The following is a 25,567-nucleotide window of genomic DNA, read 5'->3' on the forward strand; positions in this document are numbered from 1 at the left end:
ACAGACACCAAGAAGCTTAACATAGCCTTCTCTATTACCTGCTATCTACTAAGGACTTCAAGTCTTGCATTGCTCTATACAGACAACAACATGAGACATGGAGCAGAGGCTTTGGGATGAGACAGAGCCTGCCTGGTGGCCTTAAACAGCAGGAATTTGCTCGCAGATCCTGCTGCACAGGAGCTTAAAATTAGTGAGAAGTGTATATTAGGAGAACTAGAAACTTGTTTTATCTGTCCTTTTCACTTACTTCTGTTCAAATCTGAGATGAAGACCATGCTTGTGAGAGGAATTTACACACAAATAGCTATATATTTTAGAATAATACTTCCCTTTATGTCTATTTACCTTTCCAAAAGAGAAAAACAGAATAAAAAAGGAAATTTTCCTTCATTTCACAGTTATGAAAAGATTTATTCCAGATGCATGAAGCTTGCATCTTCTGGCTCCTTGCAGCCAGAAGGGTCTGCTCTCAAAATAGAGAAGGTTTATCAGACATTGGGCTGTTAGAGTGTTAGAGCTGAGCTATTGGGGCATTTTTCACAGCTTTTGAGTGCTGCAGCTATGTAAAAGTGGACAACAGTTCTTCTCCTGACCCAAAGTATTGTCCGCTCTATGCTGTGAAGACCTTTCCTAGAGTAAAAGATAAATAGCAAACGCTCATACCCAATCCATTTGGAGTATTTAGAGCATGCAAGAGAGCCGTACACTGCGCTTTTCAGCCTCAAACCGCTATATTGTGTAAAATAATGAAAACAAACCTTCATCTGGCACCTGTATGACATTCAAAACAGCAGTGGCAGTGATAGCAGAAGACACTTCCAGCTACAGAAAACAGACCTGAGGAGTTCTCTGTTTGTGCATTTCATTGTTAGTTCTCTGCAACTGAAAGCCACAATTTTCTATCTAGCACCTTTATACTATTGAAGAAAAACAAAGAAAATATTTGCTCACCAGTTTTATTTTTGAGGAGTCTATTATTTCCTCAATAGCTACTGACTGTTCTTTCTCCTTCATTTTTCTCTTTCCTTAAACTTGGAAATGATAAGAGGGAGTGCTAGACAGAAGTTTTTATGCTTAAGTGAACTTTGATTCTTCCTTGGACTTTAAGACTAATCTAGTGTAGAATGTGATTGGCAAAGCATTTTCATTGGTGTTATGCAGCCTTTTCAAGTTACCCAACCTAAGCAAATGAGGTTGTTAATGTTTACTCTGGCCCTTTCTCTAAAATGGTTTTGAACTTTAGCAGATTTTATAAACTTTTAAAGGTTGCCAAGTGACATTAGTATTCACTAAATAAAAAATACTCATGATTATGCAGCAGGGGGCTGCCTAGATCAGCAAAACTATAACATATGCACCTCTAATGGAAACCTGGTTTTACTTCATGATTGAATAATTACAGCAATTATTGAATAAAATACTTCGGAGGATACCCACTTGATATTTTTTTTTTTTCTGTGTGATTTCTGGGAATGGGACAGACAGCAGTTTTTGTAATCCATCCAGATGGTAACCATCAGTATTTGACAAATAATTAATACAAATAGAAATTATTAATGCCATGATGAGAAACTGTGACCTCAAAGACCTTTTAATAGCAGTGAGATTTCACAGACAGACTGCACTGTGCTTTTGTCAATAAATAGTGTCTCCATAAAATCAAATGCAGAGTTAAGAGATGTAATCAGAATTTTATACCAGCTGTAGTTAACAGGAGCACAAAAATTAAAGAAGGAAAACATCTCTCTTGTCCTGACCTAACCTCTGGTCCGTGCCTGTACAACGTTTTTTCAAATGCCAAAGTAGCTGACCAAGTACAAGTGAGCCACAGGGCAACTAAGGATTTTCTCCATAAAAAGTTTCCCTTCAAGAGTGATAGAAGTGGCGCAATCCCATTGGAATTCACTCCAAAGTGGACTGGAAGCAGACTGTAGCTCCCAGTCTTAGTGCAACAGTGTGCTGTGAATCCATGAAATGAAGAAATGTGAGCAAAACAGCGAAGCCTCGCTGCTTAAAGTCCAAGAGGTGACCCGCCACTAGGCAGTGTCTCTGCACAGCCCTCCCTGTCCTCCTGCCATTCCCCATGCCTGGCTGTCCCACCGACTCAGCACTGACATCAACAGCGGGAAAATCCCTTACCCTCCAGCATGCCCAGGAGCTTTTGCTTCCCCTCTTTGCTGGCGATTCCCCCCCTCTTCCAGTCTTTCCTTCCAGTCAGTTACAGAAGCCTTTTCATTGTTTCACTAGAGGCCCCCTCATCTTACAGGCAGCCACTCAAGTTCTTGGAGCGGGAGCAAAGCAGATGTGAAAGCTGAGAAGAATCTATCCACACCTTCCCTTGTTACAGTGTTTGGCAACATGGAGCTCCACAGTGTGCAGAAGAAAACAGTGGTTGCCTTGAATTCAGGGTTGTATGGGGATGGCCCAGAAAATGAACATACCATGACAGGTAGTTCATTCATTCTTTCTTTCTTTCTACATTTATTCAAAACCAGTAGTTCCATACAAGGCAAACTGGTGCTGTTCTGTTCCTACCTACACTACACAACCAGGAGATTGTTAGCAAAGGGACTTGTGGGACCTACTGCCCCTTAGCTGGTGCTTCTAATCATAATAAATAATAAGAGATTATTATCTAATACAATGTTTTAATGTCACATAATTATTCTCTGATTATCTAATGATTAAAACAAGTTTCAATTGAGCTGCAGTACCATTTCATTAAAATGACAAAAACAGCAATAATTTTCTTTTTTTTTTTTTTTAATTCCCGACATATAAACACCACATATGTCAAGTCAGATTCAGAGAAGGATTGAAGGAATTTAGTTGGATTCACAGACACACAAAGTTTCCAGCAACAGATTCATTGCTTACGACAGCTCTAAATCTCTGCAGTGATGTGAACTTCAAAACACCAATGACACCATAACGATTTCAGCACACAGTTAGAGCTGGAGCTATTGGAAGAATTAATGCTTCTTCAAATCTCTAAGTATTTCTTTCCTTTAAAGGAATGAACAATTTCGGAAAATATTTTGCAGATTTTTTTTTTTTAAATAACTTCTTTTAACAGCTATTTGTTCCAGTTTTGTCTAGGACTAGCAAGGGTATTCTATTCCCTGAGAATAATTCTTCAGATCACACTTATGGTACTTTTATCCACACATAATAATAAAATATGTGCTTTCTATTGGTCAGACACCATTGCTTTCAGGAAACATTCCTGCTGGCAAGCTCACTCGGGGGAAAAATTAAACAAAATATCATTAAATACTATTAATAAGTCAACATATAAATGTTTTTTCTTGGCTCTATTTACTACTGGACATGGTCAAAAATCAATGAAAAGGTTTTCCATTTTCCAGGTTTTCAATGAAAAGTTTTCCATTTCTTCCGAGCAATCCAAAAGGAACTGCTCCATTTTGTGTAGCCATTCAATACCTACTACTCCAGCAACATTCAGCCCACCCAATTCAACACATCACCAGTTAGGTCACTACAGGGGATTTTTTGAGGTCCAGCTTTCTGGTAGTGCTCTGCCCCAAGCACTGCTCTGCACCACTCCTTAGCTCTCACCACCAACCACCTAATTGCTACAGGTTCTCTCTCCCCAGGCTTCTTTGAGAATATATCTGAAAACTCTTGTTTTCTTCTGCACCAGAACAAGATACAACTTAGAAGTTGGAAGCATTGATGAAATTAAATTATTTTCCAGCCTGGCCCAGCAAGCATGGTGCAAGAGAAGCCAGTTACCTTACAGAATATTAATATCCTCTCATTTTATTCTCACTCCAAGCCATTCAAACTCCTAATGCTTTTGATGTAAGTTTTAGTGGACTGCATGTCAAGTAGAAGACATTATCCCAGTAGCTGTACAATAATTATCTGGGCTACAACAGTTATTTCTGAATGGAAGTACTGGTAAAATGACAGACATTTTCATAGCAGTCACTGTTGCGCTTGTTTAAATTACTGGCCTTTCTGCTGAGTCCTAGGGCTGTATACATGTATTAACAAAACAAAACAACATTTAATAACAAGTAGAGCTTCACCAGGTCACACACTGTCAAATCCAACCTTGAAAAGTAAAGAAATGCTATCTTTTAACTCTGTTGTTTTCTGGTTCCCTTCACTGTAATTAATGCTCTACACATGTCCCTTGATACAACATGTTTCTTAAACTTCCTTCTTTTAGACATTAAAAGGAATGCAGACCATGGCTTTTTAGAACTTGCTCCGAGCTTTTAAAGATGGTATCATATATGTTTTACATTAACAAACCTCCATATATACATTTCCTGTGTTCTGAACATTTGGAAGATAAAAGTTTTAAATTCACTATGGAATGTTTAATAGACTGTGAGGATTTTGAATATGAATGAAAGTCTGATAAAATTGGAAAAAGTTTAGTTTTCAAATGTCTTTCACCAAATCTGACATTACTTATCTTATATATTCTTTGTTGCATTTTTTTAATGATTCCTATAAGATCAGGAAGAAACCTGTTGTTCCTAGTATAACACTGAGAGAAGATCTGGATTTCTTACAATATAGATAAATATGATGCTGTCCATTAGTGAAGAGTTCAATAAGATTAAATTATTATGACATGAAAAATAACTTTAAATTAGTGTCATCTTCAGGGTTTCTTTATTAAATCCTACCTTCTCCATGATGAACAAACCGCTTTCATCAAGTGATAGTTCATAAGAATAGTTATTATTTTATTTCAGTTATGTTTTCTGGAGACAGATACAACTAAGTTGCATATAGGGAGGACCTAGTATTATATTTTAACTCAACTTCTGAAAAATATCTATGAAAGGCAGGTTTCTACCATTAGGGTGCTGTTAAGAGCAATAGAAACACAGCCAGACAATTCCCTACTTTGAGCAATTAAGTTGCTACCTGAAACCAGAGAGTTTTATAAAATTATGAATTTGAGGCCAAACACAATAAAAGCCAGACAATCCACTCATCAGAAGCTGAAATAATTTTAATGAGAGATAGAGGGTTGTTCTCATTTTCACTTCTCTGATTCTACTAATATATGTCTGTAATTCATTAATTCAGGGTCAGACAATGAGCCTCTAAGCAATTATTCACATGAGTGGTCTCATAGAATTCAATGTCCTCATTTAATGTGCCATTAAAACGGCGCATGGGTGCATCTAACTAAAGCAAACATTAATTTAATGCAACACACAACAGGTAGCGCTGCAAAGTCTCTAATTTCAGCCATTATCTATTGAGTAAAATGAGAAAAGAAAATGGTTTCATGATTTTGGCTTGTTCAAGAAAAGATTTTGCAGAAAAAATGCCAAACCTTATACCATTTCAGAAAAAAACAGGAGACTGAGATTTTTTTAAGAATTTTAGAGACACTACTTTGCATGCTTTGGACAAATTCAAGACAAGATGGGAAAAAACTAAGATGCAATCCTAAAAATAATTAAGCATTACATTGGAGAAGTGTAAGGAGGAAGCAAACACCAAATCTGCCAGGCATATGGGCAATTCAGCCTCAGTTGTGATCTTAGTTTGTGCTGAGGACAGCCACCATAGCCAGGCACCTTGTGGAGTAGTGCATAAGTAGTAATATGAATCTCTTTTTAAGTTTAACACAAGCCCCATTCCTCTTCTCATGGGAATGACATGTTCTGTCATTCCTGATCACATCTCCTAGTCTAACTCTGTTATAACATATACACTTTTGACTCAGATAAACAAAAAGTCGTTAAGTTTACTGTGATGATGAAAAGCTGGATTAGATCCAGAATATATTTTCTATCCGGCTCTCTATCTTTCTCTGTTGCACAGCTTATGACCAAAATTTTGCAGACAGGTTTAGCAGGTTGCCATAAAACAATAAGTCACAAGCTAAAAGCCTGAAACCACCTCCATCTGCCCATTTCTTTCATATCTTTGCTAAAAGAGTAGACAGAAGAGGCAAAGTTGCTGCTTGATTGCTTTCACACTGGCACAGTTCACACACCTTGTTGAAAGTAAGCTTCATTTTGCCATAGTACTGCAGAGAGATTTGGAAATACACACTATTCCCTGGCTCACCTAGCAACCTGGTGATTTCTCCAGCACAAACAAAACCCTAATTACCTTTATGTATGTGGCCCACAGGTATTGCAGGAGTCTCATATCTTTGCGAGTAAAATACCAGCTAGGCCTAAAAGTCATTGCATATTTCTTTGCTTGTCAGGAATAGGGTATTCAATATATGTTAGAAAAATATGTCCTTCATGGCTGCAGATAAAGGCTAATGAGGCTGGAATTAGCATAGATTAACATCATTCAGTTTTAAAAGGTGTTGAGGGAGTGTGAGTCTAAGCCCAAACCCAGAATTCATGCTTCTCATCACCATCCCACGGTACCACACTTGAAAGGATCCTCCCCTGCTTCGTGTTAATTTGAGCCAAAATATTAATTCACACCCCAGGGAGCATTTATTTGTTATGTTCTGTGCTGAGATATGTATAAATCAGGCTGACTGATTATTAGTTCTGTAGCTGGCATGGAAATTTCAGGTGTTCACGGAACTATTAATTGTGATTAGTACTAGACTATGCAGTGAGTAACACAGAGGCATAGAGATCTCCTAACGTATTTTTGTAGTCAGTGATGCTCTGTAGTCAAAGAAAGACGTTCCTCCGTTGGGTTATTAAGAGCAAGCACCTGACTCTATATTCTGAAATGAACTTTGTAGACTGCCAAAGCCTGTGGAAAACCTGCCTTCATGAGGATGAAGTTTGCTTCTATCAGTACCCATTTTGGGGCCCTGAGGACAAAATATGTGGAAAAGGGTTCCCAAGATACGTCAGGGTTGAGAGGACAAAGGACATTCCATCTGTATAGTGTGTTGCATTACAGTTATTTGATAGGTGTTATTTTCACAAATAACAATGGTCTATGAGTTAGTGTGTCCATATATGGAAATGTAAGTAGCCTTCATTAATCCTCTGTCATTTCCTTACAAAAAGACATTACAAAATTATAATGGTTTGTTACAATTATTCCTATAAAGCATTTCACTTCACTTGAAAAGTGGTATTCTTATCTTTGTCCTTGAAATTATTCAACTAAGTGAAATTTACCTTTACAAACATTAAGAAATAGAGCCCACCCTTCCTTCAGCATGAGACCCAGGAGAAGCTACTGCACTGTTGAAACTACTACATGAAGAAGATTTGACTTCTTTAGATGAGGTGAAAGGAAAGGATCTTTAAGCAAAACTTTAAAAGGCCTTCTATGGTCTACAGACTCCTCATATTCAAATGCTATTCAGACCACTTTAAACAGTTGTATCGTGCCACATTGGAACACCTTCCTGTAGTATTTCTTGATAAAAAGACAAGCAGCAGAAGAGAAAGGAGAATAATCCACTGACAGTACTGCTTTAGCCTCTGGAGTGTGATGTGTCCTTGAATCGCTCAATGAAATTCTTTATTATAAACAGCAAGATGAAATTCTACAAAATACTTACAGTTCTTTGCATTAGTAGAGGTGTTTCAGAACAACCTATGCCTTCATCATTAAAACTTGATTCCATATTAATTATGTCTTCAATCACCTCTTCCATCTAATAAAACAATATTTTAAGATCAATCATTATAAATAATAATGCAAACAATGTTATTCTGAAAATGCAGGGGAAATAATCTTATTTATTACATTACTAACTGAATTTCAGAAGTTTATATCTTAAAATTCAAATAATTCAAGCATTTTTAAACAATATTTACATTTTTTTATTTCTTGTGAAAACAGTTCTTGTGGTTTAGCAAGTTACTTCTTTCCTCCCAAACACCAACCCATTCCCCTTTTCTAACCCCTTATTGCAACACCAGGAACAGATGACAGGAGTGCATTGCTAAGTTGTAACTGTGATCTGTCACCTTCTTCAAATGTGTAATATCCACAGTGTGTTGTTACATTTGTGCAGGAAGGCTGAAGGGAACCTGTGGTTCTGCCAAGAGCGTGAGTCACTCAAGATTTGGGGTTACACACTGCTCTCAAGATTCCACAGGCAGAGGTTCACGTTTTGTTTGGCAGTACTCTGGATACTTCTCCAGCCAGCCTTCTGGTTCCAGTTTTGTCCTTGTCTGAATCAAAAACTGCTGAAGCAGGTGGAATAGCTAATTAATTATTTGGCTTGAAACAGTAAATACAGCAGGTATGTAGACATATATAATTTGGACAAGGTATAGCATTGGTTTTCAATAATAATTGTAGTTTGGATGCTTTCACAAAATAATATTAGAAAAGATCTCATGATTAACCTGTCACTTTTAACTACTGTCTGTAGCAGCAGTTGGCTCGTGCTCTAAGACTTTTCAAACAGCTCATGAAAGCTGTCAAAACTGTAGCTGAAGGAAATGCAGGGTATCTTATGCAACGAGAGGAGATACCACACACAGGCCAGGGACCCTTCAATACAGACTTTTAGGCCATGAGGCCCAGCACAGCTCATACGTGGACTCCTTTCTCTCTCCAAAAGCCAGATATGTGCCGTCTGAGGAGTTGTGCCCAGACCTATTTAGGGAAGTGTTTTCTGAGCCAAAAGGATGACAGGAAATGCTAGCAATTAGACAGCACAGTTCAGTGCACCGACCTGTGTACTGGCTCTGTATTATTTATGAATATACCTACACCTGACACTGAACCACAGGGCACATCTGCAACCAGGAAATTACACTGTGCCAGTAACCTCTCTGAGGCTCTGGGATGGGGTTATTTAAATTATTGGAGTGATACCTACAAGGACTTTGGCCTGTGCCAACTGTCACTCTCCCAGTGATCACCAAGCACAGCTCAGGAGAGTGGTTTACAAGCAGCTGTCTTGCTCTCCAGGACAGAGAGTACTACAAGGGTGGGCACCAGTTATTCCTGGCCAGATACCCGAAGTTGTTGAGAACAGTTCCAGCACGCTGCATTGTCAGCACAGGGATGACCGGAGACCTCCACAGAGGCCATCTAAAACAATGTTTGCAGAATAGAGGTTCCAGTAACCCATGAACCTGATAGAAGATGTCTGTTGTCAACACAGAAGGAATAAAGGGGCCCCAGATAAGCTCTCCAGGAAGGGTCATGTTATTTTTTTCAGTTCCTTCGTGCTTAGCTGCATAACATTCAAATGCTCAGATGGGTCACAGTGTGTTTGTAAGATCCCTCTGTTCTGTTAAAGCCCAAGATACGATACAGTATTATCATTTCCCATTTCTGTAGGAACTCCCCTTTTACCCAGTAAGCAGCGTCTCTCTATTGAAGTATTAAAGGCCATAGTGATCTACATCCCACACTGGCTGAGAATCTGACATTGTGTAATAGCTGTACCTCTATTAAAATCGATGGTGGCACTAAAGTTAGCATATCTATGCCAATTTACCCAAGATAACCCATATATAAATATATCAGCTAACTAAAAATGAATGAGCAATTCTTTCAGTTACATTTTAAGGTAATCAGTACTTAACTTTGTTATGCAGCTAGAATAATACTTTCAGACAGAAATAACTTGTCTGAAAAAAGAAAGTTTTGCATTGCAAAGTACATAGTCAAAAATGTACAACCATCTATGGCATTTGGATAAAAAGATGCAACAGTACCTTTTAACTGACAGAAATTTAGAAGGCTGATCATACAATAAGCTATTCAGAGGCATTCAAGACAATCACCCATGTAATCCAAAAGGATTTAGGGAGCGAGTGCTGCAACTGAAGTCCCCATGAAAGTGAAGAAAGTAATTTCTTGCCCACTACCAATACCATGTGGGTCATGCAACATCTTCGTAGAAGTAAACAATGCCCATTTCCCCATTTTGTTCACGAGCCAGACCCTACCGCATTTTCATGTTCTCCTCCAAGGGCCAGCAGCTTGGTAACAGGGCTTTCTGGTGTGCCAATGTCGCTGACAGGAGGCATGTGTCCGTTTCTTAAAATGGAGGTCACTCCTGTGGGCTGGATGGTGTGGGAGTGGGCGAGGGACAGTGTCTGGCTGGACACCTTGGTATCAAGGGTCAAGTACTGCTTCACCTGGTGCCTCTGGATTTGCTGTAGGTGGTATCTAGACTGATTTTCCAAGTGTGTTTGTACCTGGGAGGAGGAATGGAAATAGTTGTTGAAGTTTCAAGTTATCGGTACCAATATTTGCCCATGGGTTCACTTAAATTCAAAACAATAGATTCCAACTTTAATACCACTTGTATAGAATTATTATTAACCTTAAATCTTTTCTTTTCAGTTTTGTGCCCTTATACATTTCTTATTTGTGTATTAATTTCCACTAACACAGCTGAATAAACCTTCTGAATAATTATCAAAGAAAAATAGAATTACAAAAAATAAACATGATCCCGAGAAAAGACCAGAAGCATGCTACACATTTTTCTCATTTAAGAATGATCTGTGTTGAATTCACTGATCATTACAATCAAATCTGCAAGCATACATGTAGTCTAAAATTAATATCACAGTGTATTTACTCTTTTGTACCTCAAGGAGTAAATAAATGTATAAAGAAAAACATAATCCAATCAACTTCAAGTAATATCAATAGCAGCAGACTTTCACTCATACTAAATCCACATTTGGCTCACCTTGTAATAAGTGCAGTCAGTTAAATGAGACATTGCTGTACTTTTTGGGGAAAAAAAAAAAGAGTCCAAGGTATATTCCTGGATGATTGTTCACTACCCTCAGACCGCACAGCCTTCTTTAAGTGCCTCTTGGGGACAGATCACTTTTGGAGTTGGTAGGACTTTATAAACTGAATGGTCATGCCAAAATGGCTAATTGAATAAGACTTTGGGCCATCCCTTGATTACAGAGATTTACAGTTGCTACTTCAAACAGCTCCCATTTCAGATCAAGGTCACATTCCTGCAATTTAACTACCAGAGGAATACAGCATACACAAACCTTACTGTCATTTCAGCCCTGTGGCTTTCTTCTCTTCCTATGGCATGACTGGTCACAAATTTCTTGTAATGAATTTTTCTCAAGTGGCCTCTGTGTAAGCATGATTAGTATTTGTTAAATAATAACAATACTCGCTTCACAGCCATTTTTTTTAAAAAAAAAAAAACAATCATTTAAACTTCCTTTTAATTCCTCTAACATATATAAGCAGATATAAATATCCCATAAAAGGGGTTTGCATTCAAATTAGCTATATTTTTGTACAATATTGCAATACCTACATTATTTTTAATCATGCTATGGTGTCTGGAACTATTTTAATTATGTTTCTTTAATTTTCTAGTCATATGAAAAAGATTAAGTCATGCATTAATTAATATGATTTAAATTATTTTGATATAAGCCTTAAAGTTATTAAATAATATTCTATTAAAATATTGAAATAATATCTTACATATATTATTTAAATTTTCCTGTTTTATGTTAGGAAGGTATACATCCCATCCCATGTTTTAAAAAATACACATGTATTTGGGATTTACTTAAATCACAATATTACTTGTCTTAACTGAGATCTTTGTGTTATTTTTAGAAAGTGTGTAACATACTGTCAATTTACGCTCTGATTTATCATGTATAATGATACATGTAAAGCCATCACAAATCATTCAGATTCTTATGCATATATTCAGTCTTTCAGCTTCAGCAAGACTCAAACTCATCTTGAAAGTTAGACACCCAAGCAGTTTCTTAAATTAGAATCCAAACATGAAATCTACTGCATCTACAGAAGGATTGGCCTTGGGCAAAATGCAACGTGCTGAAGAAAATGAAATACATCCCACTGTATAGTCAGAGCAGAGATTTTCTGTGCACCCTTGTTTCCTGCTGCCATTTCTGAAGCACCCATGGGCACGTGGTGCTTGTGCTGGGCTCTGGGGTCACTGAATGAATCCCCACAAAGTGATCACTACCCAGACCTTCACACCACCTAAACTGATAAAGATCTCTTTCCAGCAGTGCAGAGCACTGCAACCAACAGCTTTGAAAGCACAGTTTCTTCACATGGCGTAAATGGGATTGAGATCAATGCACAGGCCAGAAATGTGTCTACTGCATTTCACCCCAACTACTTTTTTCTCTTAAATGAAACTGGTGATCACTCCATAATGAAAAATTAATTGTTATCTTAAAAATTCTACAGACCTACCTAGGCATAAAATCCAGAATCTCAAATATGTTCAAATCAAATGGGAAACATGAGAAATTTTAAGTGTCTAAAGTCTATACCACATTGTTTTAAAATTTGTTTTTAATAAGGAACTTTAACCAGGAAATGGGTTCTGCCACAAGAAGATTGCTGAAAAGTCAATGGCTTGCTTTTTGCTTTCTCTCGGCTTCAGACTGCCAGTGGCAGACCAAAACCTCTGCGCAGCCCAAGTGCCTAGTGAACCCCCACAGGGCCACCCCACGGGGCAAGGCAAGGACCTGTGAAAGACAATCAGCTAACTCCTGACTAAGCGAAACTTTATCAGGAGTGCTTACTTTGTGTGATATTCATTGAGTGTTTATATCCTGTCAGTACTGTCTGGGACATCTACAAACAGGAAAAGAATTTTAAGCTGCGCTGATGGGATCTGTTGCTATGGTGTTGCAAACCTCTCCTTCCCCTTTATTGTGCCACTTGCTGTCAATACGAAGTAGAAGCATTGAGGTTATAAAGTGATCTAAGCCATGATTTTCAAAAAGTACATAAAGTTGCAATAACTGATCATCTTTATCTATCTAAATAAGTCTTAGAAGTGAATATAATAATAAGAAGTAAAATACCTTTGAAAGTCAAAGCACTATGCAAAGACAAACCAGAACTGGAATCTTAATTTTATAATCATACTGCTAACGTATAATAAATGGGGGGTTGGGGGAGGAAGTCATGCTATGCTGAAGGAGTATTAAGACTGTAACTCAAGCTCTCGGAAATTAGAAAAAACTGTTAAAAATGCTCATGCAACATGCGTGAAATAGAAGCAGAAACTCAAACCCTAATAATTTTATGACACTAGATAGTCCAGTGTCAAATACCAAATAAGATCAGTTTATTTTCCACTGGGATGCTGGATGAGTTCTATTATCTTATATCAGTAGTATTAAGTTTCAGTTTAGGTTTTCTGAAAATTTGAGATGAAATAAAGTCTTTTAAATAACTATCACCATAATTACAAACATTATACATTTTGACCTTCTTTTTAATGGTGTAAAAAGAGTGGCTAAGCCCTGTCACATTGCCCAGAATGGTCATGGAATCTCCACCCTTGCAGGTTTTCAAAACTTGAGTGGACAAGGCCCTGAGCACCTGAGGAAGCAAAATGAATCTGGAAATAGTCAGGGAAATTTGAATCTGTAGTGTAAATAATGAAACATATTGAGCCTGGGGGAAAAAAAAAATGGTATCAGGTTAGATGTTCGGTGAAATAAATGCAAAGAGAAAAATAATTGAAAGATCACTCCCATACATAAGTAATGTCACAAGTAGAACAGCCCAGACGGACAAGCACTTAGTTTCTTAAAGACTTTGTCTTAGATCTACCAGATAAGGTCCTTCTACAAAACAAACAAACAAACAAACAAACACAAATGACAAAACAAAACAAAAAATTCTCAAGTAGAAGCATCCTTATTTTGCCCGATAATCCCAGTATGGTACCCTCCAGCAGTGTTGGGAGATTAATTTTCTAATTCCTCACTTTCTGAGGAGTTTCCATAATCTGTGAGAACATTTTGTCAGAGACTACGTGAAATTTTAAGGTGAGGGTCTCAGAATCTCTCCAGTCTAGCAGTGAGTCCCGCCATACAAAAAATCATTAAAGCTGCTTTAGACCAGGGACCTGCAATGTTGTAGTTGACACAGTCTTTACTGCCACAACAGTCAGAATATAAGGTTAACTTCTTTTTTTTTTTTCCCTCTCTCTGGGTCAATGCATATTTAATCATTTGTTTAAAGTAGAACAGCTTTACAGGAAGACCCTGCAACGGTTTTCAGGGCAGAGCATCCGAGAAGCTGGCAGCTTCGTGCAACTGGGTTCTTGTCTCTGGCACAAATTAAGCAATGTGATTTGATAAAGCATATCTTCTACATCTCAGCAGAACACCTATTAAATGTCTCTCTGTCTCCTGTTTTTTTGTGAAATGGATGACAAATGCATGACTTGCTCATTGGTATGTGAAATTTTCAGGAATCTCTAACAAAAATGGGCACCCAGTGACCACTTGATGATCCAGACCCTGACACAGACAAGCCTCAGACACAGCCCAGGGTGACCCGACCCTTCTGGCCAAGTGCTCCTGAAGTTACTTAGGTTCTTAAGACTATTGGATATGCAAGGTGTAACAAGATGAAAAGTTTGTGCAGGTGGTGATTCTCTTCCCACACATTCTCTTGCAGCTGCTGTGGCCATGTACTTTAAATGATAGTTATTTCTCATTATTCGAGGAGTGGAGGACAGCATAAAGTTCAACACTAAATAAATTATCCGCTTCCTCTGAGGCACTGCTTTTGTCAGTTATCTGGCTTCCCTAATCATCATGAAATTAAAATCTGTTCAGAACCAGAAACATCATGCAGGGAACCAGAAGCATCCAGTCCAAACTCAAATATTGTAATTTCGCCAGAACAAAGCTAGAACAGAAATGAACATTCGGAGATGGAATTTGCAATCCAGAAATGATCCCAGTACGCATGTAACTGACTGTACCTATTTCTATTTAATGCCTCAGAGACAAGCCGTTTCTGAGAACAAGAACGTAACAGCCTTTCAAAATTACAGATGCATATTTAAACTTCTTCAATTGCTCTTTCTAAGTTGAACACACATCATCATTTTGTAAAACTGTGGTAAAGTTGTGTAACATCTTTTCCCACATTCACACTAATTTTACTTTCATTTCTAATACATTGCTCAATAGCATAACTATGCCTTCAGTAGTTTACTTATATAAATATTTTCCTTCCACATTTGCTGATGAGATTTTTTTTTTCATTAGTAAAAGAATACCTAGCATGTCAAAAGTAAGAAAGGTGGGGAGGGGGATCTTTAGAGGACTTACAGCAGGTGTGAACAATCTCAATGACATTCCAGCAAGTAGCTGTGCTACATCTTGTATTGGTATTCTACTAAGGGCAAGCAGGTGACACCTATACTCCCAGGCTGCTTAGTCCAACATCAGTCCTGGGAGAAATAATAGGAAAACTGAAAGGACATTCAATTAATAAATTATTAAAAGATAGGAATATAATTAATGCTAGTCAACACAGTTCTGAGCAAAATAAGCCTTGTCAAACAAATCTACTTCTGTTCTTTGATGAGATTTCGAGTTAGGTTGCCAAAGGTAACGATGTAGGTATAATGCATGTCAACTTTTGTGTGCCTTTTGACTTAGTTTCATTCAATATTCTAATTAAAAATACAGCACTACACAATATCAATAAAGGATGTTTTAACTGGATTAAGAATTGGCTAACGAACATGCATAAGAAAGTAATCAGCAAAGGCTCAGCATCAGAAAGAGGGACTCTTCAGTCTTGCACTACACAACAGTTCCACCAGTGATTTGGGACTAATGAAAAATAAAACCAACCAAGAATAATAAATACTTTTTATAGTGAACACATTGAAAGAAAGTGTGTTCCCAAGCAGTCAAATACACATCTGAATATGCTGGAGGAAGAAATACAGGATGCCACAATTGAGAAAACTGAATGGAGAAAACACTGGAAGCAATGAGTCTGTAAAGAATTTGGGGTCGTAATAAACCAGTAACCCAGCAGGAGTGTCCAGGTGATACTATAGCAAGACAAGGAACATGGCATAAATGAAGTAGCGAATAGGAGCCTGGCTTTATTCTGCTTTTATTTATGGCACAGGAGATATCAATAATGGAATGGTAAAAATGTTTCTACCCTTAAGATTTTTAAAATACTGTTTGAAAATTAAAAAGGTGCAGAAAAGAACTATAGAAGTAACTGACGACAGAGAAAAGTGTGTTTCAATTAAAGTTTAAAGAAACGTGGCTATGTTCTTGTTGTCAAATTGAAATTTGTGGAAGGTGCTGGTGTGACAGGATCTTTGAGCCAGCACAGAAAGCATGGCAAGAGCCACTGGCCACAGGCTGATGTTAGACAAGCTCATATCAGAAATTATGTGAATAAACAGTGAAATACTCAAAAACAAATGATCTAACTGTTGTTTTCTTCAAACTAAGGGTTGATGACTTTCTGGAAGATATGCATTAGCCAAAGCCAAGATATACTTCTATCAAACAAAGCCTAGACTCACAGATGAGTACTAGGGTAATAACTGAATGGAATACAAAAGCTTGTGATTTTAGGGGAATTACAATGAGTGGTCTAATAGCCCTTTCTGTGTTTCAATTTTATGGATTTTTGGATCTGACAAATGGCTATTATAATACCAATCTTTTCTTTTATGAAAAATTCACTCAGAATTCAATAAATATTTACATCTCTGCTACAAAATAAAATGCTTAATTATGGTTATAGTATACTGGACAGAACTCAGTAGACTTAACTACAGTTTGCCATTTATGCTGGATGTCAGTTTGTTCCAGTGTTTTTAATAGCTTTTGAAGTAAAATGTCTCATCTTGATGGGATCACCTCATTTATCTTTGGTCCTGAACACACCTCTCTGAAACTGTTTGAGTTATGGGACTTCATGTTCTTTTCAGTCACTGTACCAGAAAATAAGCATCTAATTATGAACTTTTAAATTATTAAAATGTTCTGTAAGTACCCAAAAAGTCTAATTTCATTTTAAGATAAGAAACACAGTTACAACACAGACTATTTTAGCTCTGTTTCTGAGGATTTTCAATTGGATTTTAGGGGTTAGATAAAAAGCTTTTTTAGTGATGAAATAATCCTTTTTAACTTCTGTTACAAATGAACATCAGTTGTTTGTTTGTCCTGCTCTTTCTATTAAACTTCTTGAGAAAAGCACATTTGTGAAATTATTTCATAATAAAATGAAATTTCAATTTAACTTAGCAATTATACACTTCCATTCTATCTTAAAAACTATCACCAAATAATGTAGCTGTTCACTTTCATGTTTAGTTTATAGAAGTGTGTGTGATTATGTCAATTAATTACTTAAGCTAAACACAGTAATTAATTTTTAAATGTGAATATTTTTCTTATTGGAACTTTGATCTGACTAGATGAGACCTTCTCCATTAATATGCATGAAGAGAGAATACAATGCAAAAGACATTGAGTCTGGCAAGTCACAGCTGTGTTAAGTTGATGCCTTACAGAAGTTTTCAAGTTAAGAACAAATTCTCATGTGACTCTAATGCAGTATTTTTTTTTTCTTATTTAACCTTTGACATCATATTAATCAGGAACTTGTGAATGTTCTTTCAAGGGTGAAGAGACTGAAGAAGAAACATTTTAAAGTTCTTCGGCAAAGGCCATGTCTTCAACAATGACTGCTGCTTCTGTATTTTGGTATCCCAATGTCTAAAAATAGCTGATAGTTATAAATGTGGGGTAGGACTGGAGCATCGGAAATTCTCCATCATGCTGTCAACCATTATGAAAAGCAAAAGGAATGTGAGAGCAAAAGAACTGCAGAATAGACTTTGCAGAAACCAGTGCTGGGTAAGGAAACTCTGCACAGCACAGGCAGCAGAATGACATTTCTCTCAGGGACAGAAAACCAGCAGAGCTCTCAGGGCTGTGGCTATTAGAGGCTCAATCTTACAGCTAGACATTTCTTGTCAAATCCCTGTGCAGATGCAGGGATTTTGATAGAATTTCCCCATTGTGGTATTCTCTAGCACTCACTGAGCATTGGTGGAGCTCAGTCCTTTCAGGTATTCCTCGGTGCTAACCTCCTTAAACAATCAGAAATGAGTTGGGGGAAGCCAACTACCTCCACCAAGCAGGTACAGAGACATTATCAAAGCAAGCACTGCCATTTCCACGGGTATACCTGACACACTCTTGGCTTCTTAATTGAACTCCTGCAGTTAAGATACACAAAGCTCTGATGGCTCCTTATCCTTCACCAGCTTGACTTCTGAAGAAAGGATCCCTAAGGTCTTAAGGCCAGCTTGTCATGTTTTAAAATAACAATGAATCTCAATGGCTTTGTGGTCTTCGCTGGCAGAAAAGCCACAAGTTTTCAACATTGCACTATAAAACAGCCTATAAGGTTAAGCAAAGCAAACTACAGGAAATATTTTTACAAAACTATCCTTTTGATTTAATTTAGAATTTAAGCTGAAAAATCTAAACTGTGGATATAATCAACCACTACAGTCAATAGGCCACACAAGCATAACGATGGACCACAATCAAATTACAAAACACCAGCTAATATCCTTATTTTGCAGTGACCCTTGCCATGCTCTCATTGATCCATGAGATCTGTGAATATAGTAAATCTTTACTGTTCCAGCTCCTCTTTACTCTTGGTGTTATTAAAGGACAGTGAATGTGACTCTTGCATTCAAATAACAGAAAGAAAATTTTTGCACAGCTAGCTATGTTTAAAGAGGTAGGTTCTGATTCCTTCACTTAATTATTATCTTCAGAAGTCATTCAAATTAGGTCAGCTACTAAGTTTCTATTAAATGGAGAAGGGGTTATCACACATATTCAAGGAAAACCAGTTTTGAATATGGAAAGCACAATCATCTGTTTTTTTAGATAAAAATTATGTGCTAACGAACTTCTACCAGTGCAGTTTGTTCGTTCTTTGTAGAACAAAATAGCAGCTTTAAAAGTTCTTCTATATTTGTTAAGTGTAACAAATAGCACAGATCCTTAAAAATTACAGACACAACAGCATGGGAAATCTGAAACTAGAATGATGTGTTTTATTCAGAGATTCAAGATTTTCTGACAAATATCATATATTAAACAAAATATAGGATTCATACAATGCAGATTGATACAGGAATAATTAAAATGCTTGCAGAGATGAAGGTTTGTATTGGAATATCAGCATTTTAACTATTTAACTTCAGAAGAAATCACTCAGAAAATACAAAATATGACTATATTATGAAGATACATACAGTCTATTTTGTTATCCGTAGGTAAAGTCTGAAATATAGGTCTAATACTGGAGAGAACCAGTAGGTGTGTGTACTGTCTTTGTGTGTAGATGAGAAAGTCATATGGCTGAACTTCAAAATGAATAAACCAAAAGAATGAAGATCACTAGTGTGATGGCTACTTTAGTAAATTCCTGAATAGTTTCGAAAGACTCCAATTTGTCCTTTGGTTTCTAGGTGTTTTCATGTGACAACTATAATTTTCTTCCTTGTACCTCACTTTAGAGGTTAAGAGAACTCTGAGAGATATCAGCCTTAAAAAGTATGAAGAGGGAGCATGAAGTAATAAGTTTGCCATTGTTTGCATTATTTGTGATGCAACGATGGTAGTAATATCTGTCCTGTGCAGTTACAGGTGACAGTCCTAGAAGCTAGATCTGAAAAGTGTATTTTCCTGGTATGTAAGGATATGGACATGAAATATAATGTGAGAAAAAGTACTGATTGTAAAATTCTAAGAGGAGATAATAGTACTTTGGAATTTGAGTATGCTGTTATTTTTGAGGGAGATATATGTCTTTTTGTCCTTAGTTCTTCATTTCATTGGGCAAGTAGCATGCATTCAGCATTTAGATTCATTTGGTTCATTTTGTGTTCAAATACATTTTACGGCTGTAAGTAGCAACAAGTCTGACCATGTTCCATGCTTCAGGATACTCTTAGCATGCTGTTCCTGGGGTTAGCAAACATTACATTCAGTACTTGAACATCAGGTACAAATCAGTATATTCTTTCGGCAATGTACTTCCACTTATGTTTTGAGAGTAGTAACATTGGACTTACAGTGCAGCAATTATGTGGTCCTTTAAATATTTTAATCATTTCATAGGATTTATGTTAGCCACTATCCTTACAAATAAGAGTTAAAGAGCCTAGTTATTAGTGAAAAACACCTAATATTACCAGATACTAAAATAAATATAATTTTTAAATTAAAATTTTATTTTGAGGAGTCTCTTCTGAACTGTGGTTTTGCATGTCTGAGTCTGAAAATATATTTTTTAGCCTAACACCAATAAATATCTGCTAAAGAGAAGGGAAGCCAAAAATTGATTTGAAGAACACTTATGGAGTGCAAGGCCCCAAACATTTCTGTTTTGCTGTACTCTGCATTTGTCTGGAAATCTCACCAAAAATAGCATAATTTATACTTTCAGTCCTGAACTGAGCACGCAGTCTTTCCTTTTGACATGTATTTAAACATGTATTTAATCTTAGTTCACAACATGTTCAATTTAGCAGTAATTCCATTAACCAAAAAAAGGAGGAGTGATATTTGGGGAAGCGTAAACTACTCGACAATTTTCAGCCAATATCCACTAAATAAAAACACATTAAGTAATGAAAGATGATTGATTTTAGTGGGATTAATCAAGAGAAAATCTCACTTAGTTTAAATGAGAGTTCTTTGTGAATATGGAATTAAAGATTACGACTGGTAAATCATTATAAAGAGCATTAATTATAAGCTGTAGTAGTACAGAACAAGTCCTTCAAATGCAATGGTCCTAATGTGGAGGAAATGTACAAGTTAAAAATAAGTTACGTTAGAATTACCTAGAAAAATGATAGTCATAGCTATGTATATGTGGGAAAACTTTTCCCCCCACTTTTTTCTTTTACTTGAAAGTAACAATATTTAATAATGAAAACTGTATTTTAAAGAGTCTTCTGCATGTTGCCACAGAACATTCAGCAGGAAAACATTAGTGTTTGTACTGCAACAAAGAGGTGTGCTGTGAATATTAACACTAAGAGTTAGCAAGTGAGTTTATTAGTATTAACACATTTATTTAATTATCAAGAGAGGTAATTAGCATTTATGAGCATAATCAGTAGGCCATGTTATGGAAAGAAGGCAAACAGCAGTCTCTTAGGTCTGCCTTAAGAAGATGACAGATAAAACAGTGATTCCATCACACATGCAAAATAAAACAAGAACCAATTAGCCTGATTTTCACCACACAGTTAGAGTGCAGAAACGTTGGTTTTCCAGCAGAGTTACCTACCAGCAGAGGCTGGATTTCTATCTGTTTTATCACCTTTAAAAAGCAGCATTGCCCCAGAGCCCAGATATCCAAACACAGCAGGGCAAACAAGAAGAGACTGGTACAAATCTGGCCATGAATAATGTATGTCGTTGTTTGTGTATATCCTGTTGCTTTGAGGGAGATAAAGGAAAAGTTGTTCATAGGGCTATTTCCTTAACTCTGGCTGGAATTTCAGTTAAAGAAATGATACAGCACTTTTAAGGAAAGAAACTTCATATCTGTGTTTTAAACATGTTATTAACTGAAGAATAGATGCTAAAAGAAATCAATAGCATAACAATATGGCTATGTTAGCATTTTCCTTCAATTGTTTTGTCAGTTTGTCATCATTGTTGCCATTCAAAAGGCCACAGATCCCAAACAGAAGCAGAACTCTTCCTTTTACAGTCTTTTATTATTATAATCTAGAATAAGATAATTATATTCAAGTTCACAGTTCCAGTTATATTAAGCACTGTTTGAAAGTAGTTTAACAACACAATTTACTGAGATTTACTTGGACTCATCACCTTTTCCTTAGCTGTATGCAGAGCACATATGTAAGACAATTACATTTTGGTAACACCCCTATTATTCTCAGTCAAGTCTAGATTTATCCTTACATTGGTGTCCCTCAGGACCATCCCACTGAATTAATAGATGCTTGCCAGAGTGGGGAAGGCTTTCTTATGGAAAACTGACAGAAAGGACAGCATAGGTAAATCTGGTCTTAGACTGTAGCTGTGCTGGTCTCTGAACTGTTTATTTGCCTTGTTCCTGCTTTGACCCCATCTGTACAAGTGCACAGCTGACTGCTATAACAGGATGGTCTCCATAAAGGGTCGTGCTATTCTGATCTAAAGATTACGAAATCCTATTACTTGAAGTGAAGAATTCTTCATGTCCCTTCCCATGGCTGGATCTCCAGCAGAAGAATTTAGCTTGTCACATTAATCCATGAGTCTCCAGCTCAGCTAAATTTAACCCACATTTTCAATTTCTGAAGCAAGAGTTACATGTCAACTACTAAAGTTTCATTTCCAAAGGTACACGTTACATTATTGTAGCTTTTTCTCTCTTTAGAAAAATTTATAGTGCAGTTGAGTGGAAATTTACATTTGACAAGGAAAGTGAAAAGGTCCTTTTCAATTATATCACCAACCCTTTTCTGCATGGAGGTCTCCATAAACCTTCAATGAGAGACTAAGCATAGCAATATCAGCAAAGAATACCCAAGTCACCTGAGATTAGGAGACAGAATTATCCTCCTATTTGCTGGAAAGCTTTGAGGAAATATTCAGAGTAGTGGGAAGAGCAGGAATTGCTGACTCGAGGTGACCAGGTGCACAGTGAGAACTGTGTTTAACTTGATTATGAAAGAGGAAAACACTGTGACTAAGGAAAATTAGAAAAGTTAGACCAGCTGACTGATAATATATGTAGAAAAAAATAGGCCTGGATAAAAGCTGTCAGAAAACTGAGTGATGGAAAGAACATTAATTTCAGTTTCGACTTAGAAGATATTTTAAGTATCTCTGTATTCCCAGACAGAATACTTGAAAGAAAAAATGAAGACCTTCATCAAGAAAATAGGTAGAATAAAACTGTGAAAGAAAAGAAAGATGGGTCAGTCATAATGAAAACTGAACAACTTTAAAAGAAGAAAAGAAAAATTAAGATAAAGCAATTAAACAAGGTGGGAGGTAGACAAAACAAAAACAACCAAAGAACACTGGAACATAAGAATAATAATAAATTTATACCCTATTCCAGTTTCCTAGTGGATAGTTTACTTAGGTGCCAAGCCTGAAACTGGACTGGCAATAGGCAGAATGAAACAGTTCCTCACTGGGGAGGTCCCATATGATTGGAAATTGGCCAATGTTACCCCAGTCCACAAAAAGGGCTGCAAAGCTGACCCTGGCAACTACAGGCCTGTCAGCCTGACCTCGGTGCCTGGCAGGGTTATGGAGCAGATCATCCTGAATGGAATCACACAGCACCTTCAGGATGGACAAGGGATCAGACCCAGCCAGCATGGGTTTAGGAGGGGCAGGTCCTGTCTGACCAACCTGATCTCCTTTTATGATCAGGTGACTCACCTGGTGGACGAGGGGAAAGCCGTGGATGTGGTCTATCTGGACTTCAGCAAGGCCTTTGACACTGTCTCCCATAATATACTCCTGCAAAAGCTGGTAGCCCATGGCTTGGACAAGTGTACTCTATGCTGGGTTAAGAACTGGCTGGAGGGCCGGGCCCAGACTTTGCTGGTGAATGGGGCTGCATCTAGCTGGCGGCCAGTCACTAGTGGTGTTCCCCAGGGGTCAGTGTTGGGTCCAGTCCTGTTTAACATCTTTATTGACTATTTAGATGAGAGGATTGAGACCATCATCAGCAAATTTGCTGATGACACCAAGTTGGGAGGGAGTGTCGACCTGCTGGAAGGCAGGAGGGCTCTGCAGAAGGATCTGGATAGACTGGAAAAATGGGCTGATTCCAATGGGATGAAGTTCAATAAGGCCAAGTGCCGTGTGCTGCACTTTGGCCGCAACAACCCCCTGCAGCACTACAAGCTGGGCGCAGAGTGGCTGGAGAGCAGTCAGACAGAAAGGGACCTGGGGGTACTAACTGACAGGAAGCTCAACATGAACCATCAGTGTGCCCAGGTGGCCAAGAAGGCCAATGGTATCCTGTCCTGTATCAAAAACAGCGTGGTCAGCAGGACAAGGGAAGTGATCCTTCCCCTGTACTCTGCATTGGTGAGGCCACACCCGGAGTATTGTGTTCAGTTCTGGGCCCCTCAGTTCAGGAGGGACATTGAAGTGCTGGAGCGGGTCCAGAGAAGAGCAACACGACTGGTGAAGGGACTTGAACATAAGACCTATGGGGAGAGGCTGAGGGAGCTGGGGTTGTTTAGTCTGGAGAAGAGGAGGCTTAGAGGTGACCTCATCACTCTCTATTACTACCTGAAGGGAAGTTATAGCCAGGTGGGGATTGGTCTCTTCTCCCAGGCAGTTAGCAATAGGACAAGGGGGCATGGGCTTAAACTCTGCCAGGGGAAATTTAGGCTGGATATTAGAAAGAAATTCTTTACAGAGAGAGTGGTCAGGCATTGGAATGGCCTGCCCAGGGAGGTGGTGGACTCGCCGTCCCTGGAGGTTTTTAAACTGATATTGGACATGGCACTTAGTGCCATGATCTAGTAAACTGACTAGAGTTGGACCAAGGGTTGGACTCGATGATCTCTGAGGTCTTTTCCAACCCAGTCGATTCTGTGATTCTGTGATAAAGGACTGGAGTTCCTAGTGCCTCAGCCAGAAAGCCCCTTGCCAGCATGGGCTGGGGATCATACAAAAGACTACCAGCAAAACAAGAAACACTACTAATCCCCATCAGACTTTTTATCATTTTATGGATCCGAAGTAGACCTGGTTGTTTTGTTGCTAGGGTTTTCTTCAAATTGGCAAAATTTGGACGAGACTGTGAATAGGCAGGCAAATAATTTAAAGCTTTAACTGCTTCATTAAAGCAAATCCCTGTCTATCCCCCCTTATAGACAAGACAGTACCAGCAGTACAGTTACACTGCCAAAGGATGTACACAGAAGCTTATCTGAAATAGATTTTATGTCAAAGTGTGCAAGGTGTGTGTCCACTGTGCAAAAAGTACCATGGATGGGAGGGGAAAGGTGTCTCATGGAAGAGCAGCCCTGAGTGACAGCTAATTTGGTTACTAACTGTACTTCGAATTCTGAGAAGTGAAGGACCAGGACATTTTTCATTTGGTTGTTTGTTGTTTTTTGTCTAAGAATTCAGTAAAAGCCACAGAAAACTCCATAGTAAACATTTATTCTCCTGATCCCAGTACACAATCTCAATTTCAGTGTACCGGGTGTGCAGTAGTCCCATCATTTAGACTTCAATAATAACAAATGTGTGTTACAAGAGAAATGAACATGGCTATCAGTTTCCTAAACCTACCTTTAAAGCCCACCATTTGAGAGGTTTGATATAAGATATTCTGGGATTTCCTTGATGTGACAGATAGAAAAAAGTCTTTGCATAGAGGCAAGACAAGTTAAAATGATTCATGGTACCAGCAACCGTTGCACAGTAAAATTCTAAGTGTTTTTACTGTAGGCTTCTGATCTGGATACTGTCTCTGAAGAAAATGTGTGGAGAGTAAGAAAAAGCGAAAGGCTGGTAAGAGATTGAAAACAGAGAATTACAGCAAGTGGCCTGCACAGCAGTAGGAAATAGAATAGATATCATTCACACTTTGATCAATGACATAAATCCCAGATTCTGCCTTATAGCTATACAGTAAAATCAACCAGTTTTAAAATAGAGTATATAAAGTATTGCAAATTATATTAAAAAAAAAAAAAAAAACAAAAAAAATACTCTTCAGGGTTGTGATCCTGTATTAGTAAGTAATGGAAGTTGAAAAGTTGAAGGCCATG

The 25,567-nt window shown here is 37.7% G+C and overlaps 1 protein-coding gene across 4 annotated transcripts in view; it reads right to left on the reverse strand.

Moving 5' to 3' along the window:
• The window catches only part of TFEC (transcription factor EC), a 75,637-nt gene that overhangs the window by 27,169 nt on the left and 22,901 nt on the right, over window positions 1-25,567 (reverse strand). For 3 of the 4 annotated variants that reach the window (XM_065048782.1, XM_021288262.2, XM_021288263.2), the window contains exons 2-3: window positions 9,858-10,109; window positions 7,502-7,597 (exon numbers count right to left, since the gene is read on the reverse strand). In XM_065048782.1, coding sequence (XP_064904854.1) covers window positions 7,502-7,597; window positions 9,858-10,109 — 348 coding nt within the window. The other variant, XM_065048783.1, reaches the window with a different exon arrangement.

Source organism: Columba livia, chromosome 1, assembly GCF_036013475.1.
Source record: "Columba livia isolate bColLiv1 breed racing homer chromosome 1, bColLiv1.pat.W.v2, whole genome shotgun sequence".
Taxonomy (NCBI): domain Eukaryota; kingdom Metazoa; phylum Chordata; class Aves; order Columbiformes; family Columbidae; genus Columba; species Columba livia.